Source organism: Temnothorax longispinosus, chromosome 8 (assembly GCF_030848805.1).
Source record: "Temnothorax longispinosus isolate EJ_2023e chromosome 8, Tlon_JGU_v1, whole genome shotgun sequence".
In the NCBI taxonomy this organism is placed as follows: Eukaryota; Metazoa; Arthropoda; class Insecta; order Hymenoptera; family Formicidae; genus Temnothorax; species Temnothorax longispinosus.
In genome coordinates this window covers 12,123,506-12,140,415 of record NC_092365.1, presented here as the reverse complement: position 1 = coordinate 12,140,415, position 16,910 = coordinate 12,123,506, and the positions used below count along the sequence as shown (strand labels likewise).

Below are 16,910 nucleotides of genomic sequence, written 5' to 3'. Positions count from 1 at the left end.
CGGCAGCTACCTAAAACTATAATGAAACGTCACGACACGTACGCGTTTGGTAGCGCTACCAGCGTAGAGAGCTCCGCGAACAGCCAGTAGCGCTAGATAGCGCTAATAGCGTCTCCCCGAACGCACCCTTAGGGTGCGTTCGGGGAGCTCGCTACCGCGCTACCAACGCTAACGCTATTAACTCCGTTCATGGAGCCATGATAGCGCTAGCGAATGCGAGCTCTCCTATGAACAGCAGTAGCGCGTACTAGCGTAGCGTTTTGTAACTCCCTGCGCCGCCAAATTAAAAAGCTGAGTTAATAGATGCTGTTGTATCAATTACTTCTTTAATATTTTCAAGGCAGAAGTTGAGAGTAATATGTGTATAAATGAATACGATTCATTCGTAGTAAAACTACTTAAAGAAACGTATTTTACAAAATATAAAAAAAGCGATTTTAAATTCATGAAACTCATGTTTGGCGGAGCACTTCTGGATCCGACTCTTTAAAGTGTTAGAGGTGTTGCATGATATCTCGCAGACAAGCAGCAATCTCTTAAGGAATTTTAATATATATGATCCACAAAATGGTTATTTTTATATTTTTATTTATTAACATTAGTGCCCATCTACAAGGTGTTTTAAGCCCTAAGCCTTAAGAATTTGTTCAATTACAATTGAATTTGAAGAGAATAATTAACTGTGATTGGTCAATTTTTAGGGCTAGGGCTTAAAACATCTATTGTAGATGGGCACTTAAGCGACGTTTTAGATTAGATCATATTTTAACAATATTTTTGTTCTAGTAAAACTTATTGTCCAATTGAGTGACATTGTTTTTAGATATAAAATGAGAAAAATAATTAAATATATTTTTTAATAATATATATTTATATAAAATTAATTGATACTTTTAATACAATGAAAAAATTAGTGTATATGAATTTTCTCCATTAAGCTATAATAACTTTATTGCAGTTTTTCATAAACTATATATCTAAGCAATACCTAGTCTAGGTAATTTACAGTATCTAGATTTACAAATCTAGGCTTAATATTGTAATTAAGCCTAGTATATATAAGTCTTACATAGTTTATATTTGCAACGCAGCTTCTATATTAATCACCAAATATAAGATATTATTTTTATGATATAGAGCATAGTTATAAATTCTCATGTTTAGTTTACTTTTTCATAATAGGTATCTGATAAAGAAGCAGATTATCCTAAATAAGTCATGTGAGCTTTTTGGAGTTAAAAAATTACGATTGGAGTTGGCTGCGAAACATACAAGCATTATTTCTCCTGAAGATCCTATTCTTGTCGAAGTTAAAAGTATTTACATATGTCAGAATCTATTTTATCGAAGATCCTCTATAATAAAATGAAATTGTTACTGCCAAATTTGTACAAATGGTATGCTGCATTTATGCCATACCGATTACAAATTTTGCATCTGAATGCAGTTTTCTTCTGCAGGTTTGGCACTATCAAAATCTAATAAAATATTATTTATTTACGGTAATTTCAAATTAATAAAAGATATGTATTTAAAGTCAGTAAAATAAGTTTTACATTAAGTATAAGTTATATTATTTATATTATTTCTACAACTTAATATGTGAAGAAATGTTAATAAGTAAGAGAGAAAGAAGTCCCCTGATATCTGATGGTTATACAGTTTGAATTACATTTTATTTTTTGTTACGTATGATGGTTAGGAATAACATTTTAAGATAATTTTTTAATTCTTTTGTGAAAGAAAAGACATTATTAGTAATACTAATGAAATGATCGTATTTTGAAAACAAGTGCTGAGTATTTATTGTTTGCTATTTTGTTGATTTCGATAAATTATCACCCGCCAATTCCGCCGCCGCTGAAAAGAAGAAATTGATTATATAAATACTATTATATATATATATATATATATATCTATATATCTGTTTCTATATAATCCATATTTGTAACTTCGTAATTAATACGATATTTACAATACGTGTGCACACGCAAAGCTTTTTCTTCAAATAAACAATTACAACAATTCACTACCATTCACTATTGCGCTGTTCATAGAGGCTGTAAACGCTAACGCTATAAATGCACTACACTTCGGAAGGAAGAGCGTTGGTAGCGAGCAGTTATGACGTATAACACTACCAGTAATGACGTCCACGACAGCGTTTGGTAGCGCTTTAGCTGCATAGAGCTCCGCAAACAGCCCAGTAGCGCTGTAGGTAGCGCTAATAGCGTCTCCCCGAACGCACCCTCAGTAACTAAAATAATTGGCACCACCTAACGACGGCGGCCGCAGCACTGCTCATTTTACCGCATAGATCAACATGGAAGGTCTCACCCAGCAGTGTTGCTCGTCTGCTCCTGACTTTGGAAAACTCAGACGATGTTGCTTTGCCATAAGCACAGCCTTTACAAAATGGATTCTTTTCCGATGTTTCATCGATCTTGAGGTCATTAACAACTCCTTTGTTGCTCATTTCTTAAAGTGTTCTGAAATTCACATGGCCCATGCTTCATGCCACAACATAGCAATCCAGATGATGCCTTTTCATTCGGTAGTCTTGACGGTTCTCAAATTTAATTTTGTAAAGCCTGTTGTCGTTGACTCCGTCAGCAATAACAACGTTTTCCTTTACAAACTGACTCGCTGACCACCTCTTCAAAAATGACCTTCATACCTTTTTCAGTGGATCTAGAAACAGATATGAAATTTCGACCAGATCTGGAATAAAAGAACGTCTTAATAATATGTATAGGACTTGATCGTTTCGAGTTTGTCATTTGCACTTCAATGTCTCCAGTCCCTCTCACAGCTAGTGTTTGTCGCGTCGCCAACTTTCCCTAGATATTTGTCCTGTGAATCGGCACAAAATTTCTAACCACTCCCTCTGGAACGACATGTGATCAGTGGCTCCTGAATCTGCATACCAGAGATCTTCAACCTTGCCTTGTGATGTTCGAGATTGCAAGACGAAAGATGTGACTTATCCTCAGCTGATGTTGTCTGTCGATCAGCTTGGCTTTTATTTGTTTCCATCATCAAGGAATGTCGATCTTGTTATTTGTTTATTGTCACCTCCTTGTTTATTTTTTGTTGGTCCATCTCTGCCGCTTGAAACATTCTCTAGCCCAATGTCCTAATTTATGACAATAGTTACATTTACCGGTTTCGTTTCAATTTTTTCCTTCTTTGTTTGACTCATGTTGTTTCTTCTCCCTCTCGTCTTACTGCTACTAGCAGTATAGGCAGCTCCCACCGCACTCTGTTATCCTCATCCACTCTGTCTGAGATTGATGAGCGACTCTTCGTTGACTAAGTGAGCCGTTAAGCGTTCATGTTTTGCTCTGCTCGAGGCACTGCATACCACGCGGTCCTCACGGTGATCGAATTTGGCGGGCATGCTGCTCAGGATCTTTGCAATCACCATCGGTGCGTTCTGCTCGAGATCCATATCTTTCAGCCTTTGCTGCCAGAGATGTTACTTTGGCGATGTAATCAGCCATGCTTTCTTCTTCTTTTCCATTTTAACTATTTATGAATTTTTCTATATTAGCCTGCGCAGATTGTTCACTCCTTTCCGAGTGGACAGTCTTCAACCTCGACTACATGTGAGCAGCGGTCGTACAGTCAGTGAGGTGCTTAAGGGGAAATACCCAATGTAGAAACGCGAAAAAAAGGCAATTTTTGTGAATTTTTTTAAAGAAACCTATATGAATTATGGTATTGGTATTTTTTCTACATGAAAGTACACACTTTTAAGAATATGTTAAATTTTTTTTATTAAAAAATATTCAATATTGGCGGAGTATTCTTGGGTTCTGTCGACTGCCGCAAAAAAAAGGTCCTCCGCGGTGACCACTCCCATTTCATGTGTAATCATCAGAATCAAAAAAACCAAAAAAATTATTAAAATTGACACTATAATTTAGTCTTTGACGTAGGGGTTTTTGAAAATATTGATTTTTGACAAAATGGCGGGCGTTTGAATTTAAGGGTTCGATTTTTAGGGAAAAATTCGGGTTTATTTTGCCAATAAAAAAAAAACTGGGTCACTTATAAAAAAAATCCTACGACAAAGACTAGATAATTATGTATAGAATAACCTCTATAAATTTCAAATTGATCGGTTTAGTGGTTGCCGAGATATTTTGGTCACCGATTTTTAACATGGTTTCGAGAAAAACGCGTTTGAAAATTGAGCAATGAATAAATCGCGAAAATTTTTCAACTTACATAGAATCATCGATTCCAGGTCCATAATATAAGTCCTCCAACTTGCTTGGAATCCCCATATCATCCCCATCTCTTTTTCGAACTTTCTAATTGGGTATTCCCCCTTAAGCTTGCGTGTTTGTAGCTGGCCTTGGTCTAGTGCCCAGAATGTTAATGTGTGACGGCTTAAGTTTGTTTTCAGTCATGTAGATTTCCATTTGTCGTTGCCATAGTTGGTAATTCTGCTCGTTGAAACGATGGATTTGATACACTCTTGATTCGGCCATTTTTGATGATCTTGGCAAAGCTGGCACTGTATTTCAATCACAGAATCGGTTTTTTGCCAACGTCCATGTAAATTCTTCTGTAATTTGATCCAACAATGTTTGATCGTCAAATGCAGAGTCTTCAACTTCACTATTTTCTGTCACAATGTTCTCTTTATCCATGAAGCGTACTTATAACACGATATACATTTATCGAACACGTGTCGGGCCCATAACCTGATGTGGTTATTAAAAGTCAATAAACACTTGTGACAACTCGATATGTTGCAATATGTTGTACAGTTTATTCAAATTTATTAATACTAAGGATACAGAAAATAATGTTCGAAATCTACTTGATGCTCAACAGGCCGAATAAGGGCACGTGCGCGTACACGTGAGCGTACAGAGAAGAAGAGGGCGAGCGCGACTGAAGACGAACGACAAGCGCCACAGTCGTCGATCAACTCGCGAACCGATTTACTTGTCGATAGTTCGATCAATCGGAATCTCGAGAAAGCGCCATATCAACACTAACTGTATTTTTGTTGTTCGTCAAAACTTGATGGTGATATGTCCCACTCGAAAGCTAAATCTGATATATTAACGTTCTATACTTGCTTAGCAATATGAGTTAGATATTTAATTTATTTCTACCTTTTTTGTAAAAGCAATTTAGGATCTAGAAAATTTGAACTGTTTAAAAAATTTATCGTTATAAGGTAGACGCTTTAGCCATTTGCTCGAACTGCCGTAACATAAAGTCCAAACATTTCATTTAATTTCTTGCGCGTATTCCAAAGATAATGTTTCTAAAAACTTTCACATTCCGGTCCTATACGTATATTATCTATATGTTTTACATTATTATCTAAATCTGAATTGAAATATTTTCTAAATTATCGTACTTTAAAAAATTGGTCGGCTAATTGACGAATTAATTGTTGACTGCTTTCGTGTAATTTATGGATTAAAATGTAACGCGATTGAAATAGTGCGTTAAAATTATTAAAATAATTTAATGCGTATTTGAGAAACAACAAATATGCTTTAATGAATTATTATTTAAAAATTGTCATATACACTCGTACAAAAAAAATAGGGAACACTTCAATAAACCCTAAAAAAGTAAGCTATTTTCAACTGCTGTAAGTCGGGGGCGAAAATTATCGTAAAAAAAAATTTAAAAAAAAGCATTTTGAAGCTTGAAGTTTCAACTTTAACGCACTTTTGGTGGATTTTGAAAATTTTTTTATTTTCTTTGTTGTACGCCTTAAAAAGAACACATTGTTTTGTTCCTTAAAATTACTTATGTTTGACTACTTGAAACTGAATTAAAAATTTTTTTTCAAAAAATTCAATTAACGTTTCATAAACTACATAATTTTACCTACAAAATGCTTTTTTTTTAAAATTTTCCTATGATTTTTTTTTTGTACCGATTTACACGACTTTGAAGCAAAACCTGTATTTTTTAGAAAAAATGACGTAACTCGATGAAAAATCATCGTAGAACAAACAAAAAAAAAGCATTTTAAAGCTCAAAATGTCAGCTTTAACGTGGTATCGGTGATTATAAAAAATTTTCTGTCTTCCTTGTTTGGTGCTAAAATTAAGAATGTTGATTTATTCCTTAAAATGACACATTTTAACACTCTGCAGTTTGATAAAAAAATTTTTTTTCACAAATTCAATACAAATACCACAAACTGTAACATTTTACCTACAAATGCTTTTTTGAAAATCTTCCTACGATTTTTTTTTGACCGATTTACACAATGTTGAAGTTAACTCTTTCTTTCTTGAAAAATGACATTTACCGCCGACATTAGCATTAACCATGTGCACCACGTGGAGGTTGTCGGTCAGATTTTGCACATCGTATGTGTGTGTGTGTGTGTGTCACAGCAGAAATAAGGACTCTGCAGCTCGTCATTTCTGCAGTATTTAAATGACAACCTCCACGTGGTGCACATTGGTTAATGCTAATGTCGGCGATAAATGTCATTTTTCAAGAAAAAAAGGGTTAACTTCAACATTGTGTAAATCGGTAAAAAAAATCGTAGGAAAATTTTCAAAAAAAGCATTTTGGTAGGTAAAATGTTACAGTTGTGGTATTTGTATTAAATTTTGTAAAAAAAAAATTTTATCAAACTGCAGTGTTTAAAACATGTGTAATTTTAATCAATAAATCAACATTTTTAATTTTAGCACCAAACAAGGAAAAACAGAAAAATTTTTTATAGTCACCGATACCACGTTAAAGCTGACATTTTGAGCTTTAAAATGCTTTTTTTTTGTTTGTTCTACGATGATTTTCATCGAGTTACGTCATTTTTCTAAAAAATACAGGGTTTGCTTCAAAGTCGTGTAAATCGGTCAAAAAAAATCGTAGGAAGATTTTCAAAAAGCATTTTGTAGGTAAAATGTTACAGTTTGTGGTATTTGTATTGAATTTTGTGAAAAAAATTTTTTTATCAAACTGCAGAGTGTTAAAAATGTGTCATTTTAAGGAATAAATCAACATTTTTAATTTTAGCACCAAACAAAAAAGACAAAAAAATTTTTTATAATCACCGATACCACGTTAAAGCTGACATTTTGAGCTTTAAAATGCTTTTTTTTTTTGTTTGTTCTACGATGATTTTTCATCGAGTTACGTCATTTTTTCTAAAAATACAGGTTTTGCTTCAAAGTCGTGTAAATCGGTAAAAAAAAAAATCATAGAAAATTTTAAAAAAAGCATTTTGTAGGTAAAATTATGTAGTTTATGAAACGTTAATTGAATTTTTTGAAAAAAAATTTTTTAATTGAGTTTCAAGTAGTCAAACATAAGTTAATTTTAAGGAACAAAACAATGTGTTCTTTTTTAAGGCGTACAACAAAGAAAAAAAAAATTTTAAAAATCCACCGAAAGTGCGTTAAAGTTGAAACTTCAAGCTTCAAAATGCTTTTTTTAAATTTTTTTTTTTACGATAATTTTTCGCCGACTTACAGCAGTTGAAAATAGCCTAATTTTTAGAGTTTATGAAGCGTTCCCTTTTTTTTGTACGAGTGTATTTCCGCGAATTTTTTAATTATCTTCTACGTTGCTAACAAAAAATAACTTTTCAAGACTTCCCAATTTTTCTAAGAGTCTAACAACGCACTTTTGTAAACAAAGCCATCTAGTATCTGACAATTTAATATTTTTTTCGTTCAATTTCAAAAAAATCTTGGAATTTACCCAATATTGCACATCTCTTCGCACTGCCCAAATATAAGTGGCAACTCCTCTAATCAAATCTTCGCAAGAAGGAGGTAAAGCTTTTTGCAAGCTTTACTGGCTACAATCGCGGATGAATGGCAAATACATTCATTGTTACTAAATTTGGAACTTCTTCTTTAAGACAACTCATAAAAGAATTTTGCGTCCAATCGTAACTGACGGATGCCATTCCAACAATATTTTTTATGGGAATATGTTTTCCTTCTAAGCATTTTTTAAATATTTCAAAAATTTTATTCGCGGAACAATCTCTTGCATCTAAAGATAACAATTCTAATAATTGAGTTGTAATTTTTTTATTCGAAGGTGATACATATTGAACAAGAAAGCACATTAATTTAGTATCTGAGATCTCCGTACTCTCATCTATTAAATGGAAAATTTACAAGTTTTTAAATATTCTACGATTGTTTCAATTTCCCGTTTCGCAGTGACATTAGTAACAACATTTGCGCACCTATTTCGAGCTAATGAAGAATCTTGTACAACTTGGGATCTTTAAAAATATCTTTTACTAAAGGTGTTAAATAATCCGTGATTTGAAAGGCTAAATTATGCTCGGCAAAAAAAAGTTGATAATTTAATTTCTGCGCGTTTAACTTTATCTTTATGTGATAAACTATTTTCAGTATTATATTATCAGCAGTCTTATAATTACGAGATTTATGTTCTCGATATGTCTGACCGTTTGTGAATGTTCAACTAAATTTGTTTTGCAACATCTGATAGTTTTATGCATGCAATACAAAGCGCTTTATTTTCTGCAGGATGAGCAGCTAACCATCCTTTAAAGATATTTTCATCTAGCCAGGCATTTTGAAATTCTTTAGTTCTACGTTTCTTAATAGCTCCTTGACCAACAGAATCCATCATGCAGCATGCACAAATATATAAATAAGTGTTATACTTACTAACTTACCTTGTGTAGGTTACATCTAACCTCTAACCTCCTTCGACGAACCCGTCACTTTCGCGCCAAGACCCGAGACTAAGGGTGCGGTCCAGTTGCTACTTTAAATGCTACCAATGCTTTCGCTTCCAACGCTATCATAAAACGGTCCACTAGCGCTACCAATGCTACTAACGCTACGCAAGTGGACCAGATCACAGATCATCTTGTTCCATTATCCATGGTGAATTTGATTTAAAAAAGATGGATTTACCGGTAATGTTAATAAATATTTCGGACATTTACTGTAACATTCCATCATATGTATACGAAGATGACGAAGAATTTATGCTTGCATTTATAAACTCGCAAGCTTTAAAACGTAAATCTCGATACAACATACCGAGAATAGAAGGTTACGTAGAACGTATTGTACCGTTACTTAGTGCAATGGAATCGCTAGTGCAATGGAAGCAATGGATCTCAAGAGTCATTCAGGTAAAGTCTTCATTTCCTTTTATTTCTCATGTACAATAATAATAATAATCATCATTATGCAAGAATCATTTCTCATTATTTCATTATCACCATCTACTTTTCAGAATGCTGCCACAAACGTTCGAATTCATCTTGGAAGAGATTGCAGAGCAACTACAAAGGACTACAAGTGGGAATAAAATGATATCTCCAGAAAAACAATTTTTAATTGCTTTGTGGCGTATGGCAACGCCAGATTCATATAAGTATAAACTACTCTACACTTATATACTAATATTTATTTTAATACATTATCGTCATTTTTTAAACTTGAATCATTATTTCAGATCAATACACACCAGATTTAGAGTGGGAAAAAGCCACAGCCATTAGAGCAGTACGTCGAGTTACTCGTACGTTATGTTGTCTTGCATCGAAATTCATACAATGGCCGTCAGAAGGGAGGATTGAAATAATTATGCAGGGTTTCTCCGAAATTGGTGCTTTTCCAAGAACTATTGGAGCAATTGATGGCACACATATCAATATACCAGCTCCAAAAGAAAATCCTGAGGCTTATGTAAATAGGAAAGGCCATCACTCCATTCAAGCCCAAGTTAATATTTTTTATTTTCATTGTTATTACTTGTAAAGAATTGAGTGCCTCTGAGCATAGACTTTTGTGCAAGCGCATAAACATATACATGAGAAAATGGATTGGTCTATTTTCTTATGCATTTGCTAATAGACCTTTATGCATATGCTTATGCGCTTATTATATCTATACAGATATACTTTAACTATTTTTTGATTGCAGGTAGTTTGTGATCATACGCGTCTCTTCACACACATATATGTTGGAAATGTTGGATCCGTACATGACGCACGTGTTTTTCGATTATCAGGATTGCAAAAGTACATCGCAGACCCAGCTAAATTTCCTAATGACAGCCATCTAATTGGAGATGCTGCTTACCCTCTTTTAACTCAATTGATGGTGTTATATACAGACAACGGTCATCTCACGCAACGTGAAAAAAATTATAATTTCTGTCTGTCTTCTTCTCGCATGGTTGTGGAAAGAGCTATTGGTTTGCTCAAGGGACGCTGGAGAAGCATTCTTCATTATTTGGCAATGGGATCTGTCAAAAAAATTCCTTATTATTTCTAGCATGTTGTGTACTGCACAACATATGTTTGATCAGAAATGACGACCTGGAGGCATTGCTAGTGATTAATGAAGAAGCAGCATATCCTCTACAAGAAATAGAAGGTCGAGTACATAACAGAGCTGAAGTTGAAGCAAAGAGGAATCTAATATGTGCAAGACTTCGTTTAAAAGAAATATAGATGATCTATATTTTGTTTGTGATAAATGATTATAATGTAAAAAGAAATTACATAATATTAATGAAATAAAATCACATTTTTTAATTATCAAAAACTAATTTTTATTTTTAAATGCATTTTACATTAACTTGAAATATAATATATTATATGTACTAACTATTCACTCTGATATCACAATACTTTGTATAATAAACTTTTAGTGTAGAATACTACTAAATTAAGTGATACCTTTATACGCAATTTATGTTATAAAATTGTATTTCTTTTTTATTATAAATTATATTTCTTGTGATGTAACAAAATAAAATAAATAAATAAAAATAATCACGAAATAATTCCACTGGTTGCGATATATTATTGTTAATGTAATTACTATTAACCCTTTGCGGATGAATGTCAGCAAATAAGAAGTATAAGGTTGAGATTTCATATATCCGACAACGATATTGTCGTATATAGGCGATAGGCTGTAAGATTTTCTCGAGTCTTTATAAATTTTCTATTCTGCAGCCAATCGCCTATGTCCGACAATGTCGTTGTCGGATGTATGTAATCTTAGTCTAATACAGTTTATTTGGTGGCATTCTTCCACAAAGGATAAATAAAAACAAAAAATACAATATTAAAATTACATCTAAACAAATCACAGAATCGCATCACAATAAATTACATCACAGAAAAGTAAAACGTATCAGTAAGTTCTTCATTGCTTATCTTTGTTAGCAATTTTTTCTAAAAGACCTAATAATCGGTCTTGTCTTATCAAAGTATCTTCGTGCATTTTCCTTCTTTCTTCTTTATTTTCCTGCACAATTGTAATAAGTTTTTCTAATGCAGTCTCTTCATTCACTTTTTGACCTAAATAAAAAAAAAAAAAAATTGTCATATTATAAACAATTAAATTTGTGAAATCTTTTAATTTTGACTATAAATGATTCTCACGCTTTCGAGGTTTTTCAGAAATACAAGGAGATGGTGATCTTGGACCTGGAGAGCTGTTGCTGTTGCTGGACGAAGGACCAGGAGACGGCAGTATACTATCAGAAGTATCCAAAGTTAGAACTGACTTGACCCATGGTTTGTGCCCAAACATTTCATCCATAAGCTGCGAAATACCAGCTCATAATCCTATTCACACACACACTTTATTCTAAATTTTACAATAAATAAATGGTAAAGTTATTTTACCTCGAAGTACGACCAAGTACGTCTATTGTTACTACTTTTATTGTTATGATCTTTGATATTTTTGTATGTCTTTCGTAAACCGTTAAATTTGCTTTTACATTGCAATCCTGTAATATTGTATGATTGTTCCTGCAATTTTTGAGAAATTATTTCCTAAAACTTTTTTACAGATACTTTCCCTGTATTCAATAGGTATTCATGCTGCTTATATTCTGCCAATAACAATCTAACAGCTTCGTCAATCCATCTAAATCCATCTAAAAGTAAATGTTACATTGTATAAAATTTCATTCATCAAAACTTAACGTGACATACATACTGAAACATAAAGTACTTACCATTATAGGCTTCACCGACATTGGCCGTTTCGTCTTCCATGCTATTATTATTATTCTCTTCTGCTTTTGCTTTTTCAAGCAATTGCGTGGTATATGTTAAATCTGAAAAATGAAAAAAATACCAACAATTTGCAAACAATAACCTATAAATATATTCCAAATTAGAAAGATACTAATAATATGATACTAATAATACCCAATAAGATACTAATAATACCCAATATATAGTCATAATATAATATTTACCTGTTGAAGCACGAGCAAATTCATTTTCAGTGAGGTTAAACACATATGTGACACCTGTTTCCTCATCAATAAGCTGTAATTCCAGCATTTTAAATAAATTTTTACACCTATCACGGCCACACTTTTAATATTTCCGCTAATGTCCGAAATGCTTCCGATAACCTACCTCTTGAGGTGAGGCGTTTGTAGCACGGTGGAAGCGAAAACAGTGACGTCATTGATGACGTGTAAGATTTGCCGAGAGCGCTCTGAAGCGCCATGTGGACCATCTATAGCGCTGCTACGAATGCTCTGTAGCGTTTGAAGCAACAGATAATATGTAATAAATTGAATTAGTCACTGAAACGCTTAAAACTGAAATGCAAAATAATAAAAACGAAATAAACAACTTGGCTTTACCAATGTGTATAGAAAAAGTGAAAGTGGAGAAGTCAACCAAAAACGCCGTCGTCTTACAAACAGATATGTTGGTGATTTTGTCGTGATGATTTTACATCCGATAATGATTGGAAATATTTAGAAAGTATTATGAAAAAACATCACAAAAGTTAAAAGTTTTCAAGCAAGGGATAGACGTAAAACTAAAAGAATTAAAACTTTGAAGGATACATAGTTCATTTGAAAAATAACGGATTGATTTCTAGCGAGGTTGCTACTGTTATGGAAGTAAGTAAAATATGATGTTTTTAGGCTGCTGACACAGGCCGTATTCATAGCTGTGGGTGGTTGTTGTCAATCGCAACGTGGTCAAACGAGACGCTCCCGTCTCTTTTAAATATAATGAATAGAGTAGTAATAAAATAGAATAGAATACAAGTGTAAAAGAGTAATATAGTAGAATAGCTCCAATAATATAATAATTAAGTTAATTGTCGTTCTGCGAAAACAAGGTCTACTTGGACTGTATATCCCTTGCATCTGTTTATCCTTTTTTTCCTTTATAACACAATGCATTAGTATTAATACGTTTTAAGGGAAAAACAATTTACAAATATAATAAAAAATCAGAAATAATGCTATATATATTCTTATTTGAAATGACGTAAAAATGAAACTGTTATGAATCCGGATCGCCCTAATTGATCAGTTATACGCAGACCCATAAAGTGATTTACCGCCTGAGAATTGAAACATCTATGATATTTATAGTCAATTATATTGTTACGCTCGTCCGCACGTTCGCTGCACACACATTTACGCACACACTCGCGAACGCGGCGCGCGATCCCGTTGCCGGAATAAAGACTCTCTGGTAGAAAAGAACTCGTTTAATGGGAATAGCGAATACAACGAAGGGCTCGTGAACACGTCTGTTCGACACGAAGGCCCAGCGAAGAATCTGACAGACGGAAAATGTAAACAAATAATATCGCAACAGCTCGTCATCAGGCACGACGTCACGCAGCGCTTCGCGATTGCTTTTCGGGCTTCTACGGGCTTCTACCGGGCGTCCCGGCACGGGCGCAACAATATTTGAGATTATCTTTAGACGTTTAAGCTGCTGTAAGCAAAGTACAAAACCATATTAACATTAGGGCTATTACTTATATCTTATATACAGTAGCCGCCTCGCGCGGGCTCAAAATCCCCTCTTCCCAAACTCATCCATTAATTAGGAGCCCCAATTTGATGTTCTTTCTCCTCAAACTCTAACCTACATCTCTTATATTCTTTTTAATAAATAAAAATAATACATAATATTACAGATGCAGATTAGAATATTGTCAAATATTTCAAAAGTGTAATCCCCTATATTGAAGTCTTTATATTTTATTTTTTGCTCGCGCCTCACGTTTTTTCACCCTCCGCTGACCCGCCATTATCGACTCTCTCTCAATTATTTTCTTTCTGTTCCTTCTTTTTTCTATTTTGTTTAAAAATTCTACCGGGTTTAGTTTTACATTTGCTACCTTCTGTTTAATATCAATTTATTTTTTTTTGCCCGCGCTTTGCGCGCTTTCACCCTCTGAAAAATTATCCATTAATAAAAATTAAACTTAGCCTCCAAAAATTAAAAAAATTTGGCACTGGTTTCAAGAATTCGGTCCATTAAGGGGATGCTGGAGCCGTCTGTTTTTACCGGCATTTTTGTCGGCACGTAGCGTCGTATTAATTTGACAGAATTAAAAATCCTTCTCCAGAATTGCAGTACATACATTAATGATTCGGGGGAACTCTGATTTTATATAGAAAACGAGAAAAAATTACGGAAGTACAGATTTCCTTATCCTACTTTTATCCCAATATGGCGTCTCGAGTTGCGGCGAGCTGTCAGCTCGTCACAAGATGTATTTCATATAAGAGATATACCATTGGTACGAACGCGAAAACAAGTTCCCCCGAATTGCACAACAAGAAAAACATCGATAAACCCTCCAAATCAAGATTTGGAAGCGTAATATAAAAGTATAATGTCGACGTGCATCGTGCGTATGTGTGCGTGCAATGTAGCGTGCTATCCTTGTCTATATCTTTGTCTATACAAGGACAGATATAGTTCGCCGGTCTTCTTTACCGACGCCGATCGAGTTCGGCTACGGCTCCAGCATCCCCTTAATACTTATTATTGGCATAAAAACTGAAAAGATAGCACCGGTTTTAAGAAAATACGTTCATTACTGAAAAATTAAACTCATCGTAGCCATCCCCGAAATATTAGAAAAATTTTGGAACCGGTTTCAAAATTTTTCAAATTTTTCGGTGATAGCGATAATGTGTATAATTTTTTATTAACGATTTTTGGAAACCGGTTCCAAAATCAGTAACAAAAATTATCCATAAAAATTATCCATAAAAAAATCAGCTTGATACCTCAAAATTTGCGGAAATTAGAGCAATCACGTACATTTTTTTAAACAGAATTGGAAACCCTTTTATTATTACAATTTTTCTAATTCTATTACATTCTTTAGTTCTTTCTTGTTTCCTTGTTGTTTAGGGTTTCCTTGTTTAAAAACGTTGTCATTTACAACCGCATCGAATAACGTCAAGAGAAAATACCGATCGCCAGGCAATCCAGACCACTATAATTTTCTAAGATTCGGTCAAAATTCCCCAAAAATTGGAAAAATTTCGGTACCGGCTTCCAAAAGATCGGTAACGAAAAATACACTTTATAACACTCCCCGGAAAAATTCTACCGGGTTTATATATATCACTTTTTTTTAATAATTGTTTATAATAATTTTGTATAATGAGTAAAAAGTGGTTTATTAAAAGTATGTTCATTGTTAGTTGGACACAGTTTTCCCCTTTCGGGTAATTTGTGAATACCCAGCCAGTAAAAATCTTCCCCTTTTGCCGCGAACCATTTATCGAGCCATTGTTTTGACATTCGTAGAACTAAAAGCGCTGCTCAGCAAGTGGCGTGACCCATCGATGCAAAACAAGTGGTAGTCGGATAGGAGGCCAGTCTGGTGAGTAAGCCGCATGGGGTAGCACTTACCCAGCGATGAGTTGTTCCAATCGTGACCGCGAACGAGTTTTGCCGTATGAGATGGCGCATTGTCATGGAGAAGAAAGACCTTGTGTTGCCTTTTTTCGATATCTGTTCGTTTTCTCGAGTAGCGAACGGTTCAAATCGATCGTCAATTGTTGTTGGTAGCGTTTGGTATTAACCGTTCACCAAGGGGGAGGGAAGCTTTAACAACTCATAATAAACCACCACCCTTCTGGTCCCACCAAACACAGAGCATCGTCTTCATGCCAAGCGATGCGGTCTTGCGGTCGATGTGGACGGTGCGCCTGGGTCTACCCATGATTTCTTGCGCTTGGGATTCTTAAAATATATCCATTTTTTCATCGCCCAGTAACGATACGATGCAAGAACGACTTTCTTTTGTATCGTTCGAGCAAATTTCACATGTGTTTTGCGCCTCTCCATCATCCTCTCGTTCAACTCATGTGGGTACCCATCTGCCGATCTTCTGAATCTTTCCCATCTCTCGTAGGCGATTGGAAACGCTTGTTGACTAACGTTCAATTGCTCTGCGAAGTTGTTTTGTGTGTTTGTGAATCGTCTTCGCCAATAACGCTTGCAATTCTGCATCCTTCGTACTTTTTTTCCGGTTTTCCGTGTTCCTGGTCTGCAATATCGAAATCACCACTTTGAAACGCCGAAACCATCGTTCACCACAGTATCTTGTGATGGAGCATGTTCACCATAAGCTTCTCGAAGTAATCGGTATGATTCAGCAGCAGTTTTCTTCAAATGAAAACCAAAACTAATTGCTGACCGCGACTGCTCTTTATTTGGCACAAATTTCGACATATTGAACACAGCCAAAACAATACTATGCAAACACTTTTTCAATTTATCAACTATGCGCGTTTGACACTTGTTGATGACACAACAAAACGGCATATACGTCAAATTTTTATAGTGCGCAGTGCGCAGTGCGCCATCTGTTTTCTCAAATCCGCATTTCATACTTGTCACCTGATAATTCTTTGAGAACTCGGTCAATTATTTCCGGAAAAAATTGGAAAAGTTTCGGAACCGGTTTCCAAAGAGATCGGTAACGAAAAATTATATACTTCTAGCACTCCCCGGAAAAATTCTACCCCCTACTTCATATACACTTCTTGAAATTTGGTTCATTACGATGAGTAGTTCGCGGTCAGACAGACAGAGACAGACCCAATTTTTGCGAAAATTAGAGCAATCATGTTGTACA

General features: G+C 34.5%; 1 protein-coding gene and 1 pseudogene across 1 annotated transcript; one reads left to right on the top strand and one right to left on the bottom strand.

Annotated features, from left to right (window-relative positions):
• The first annotated feature begins 9,238 nt into the window (after positions 1–9,238).
• Positions 9,239–11,533, top strand: LOC139818299 (putative nuclease HARBI1; annotated as a pseudogene).
• LOC139818298 (uncharacterized) lies at positions 10,950–12,494 on the bottom strand. Its single transcript, XM_071786917.1, has 5 exons — positions 12,401–12,494; positions 11,989–12,090; positions 11,882–11,907; positions 11,405–11,803; positions 10,950–11,320 (listed from the first exon to the last, which is right to left on the bottom strand). The coding sequence occupies exons 1-4, from the start codon at positions 12,492–12,494 to the stop codon at positions 11,642–11,644; spliced, it is 384 nt and encodes a 127-aa protein (XP_071643018.1). The 3' UTR covers positions 10,950–11,320; positions 11,405–11,641.
• Positions 12,495–16,910: the final 4,416 nt, after the last annotated feature.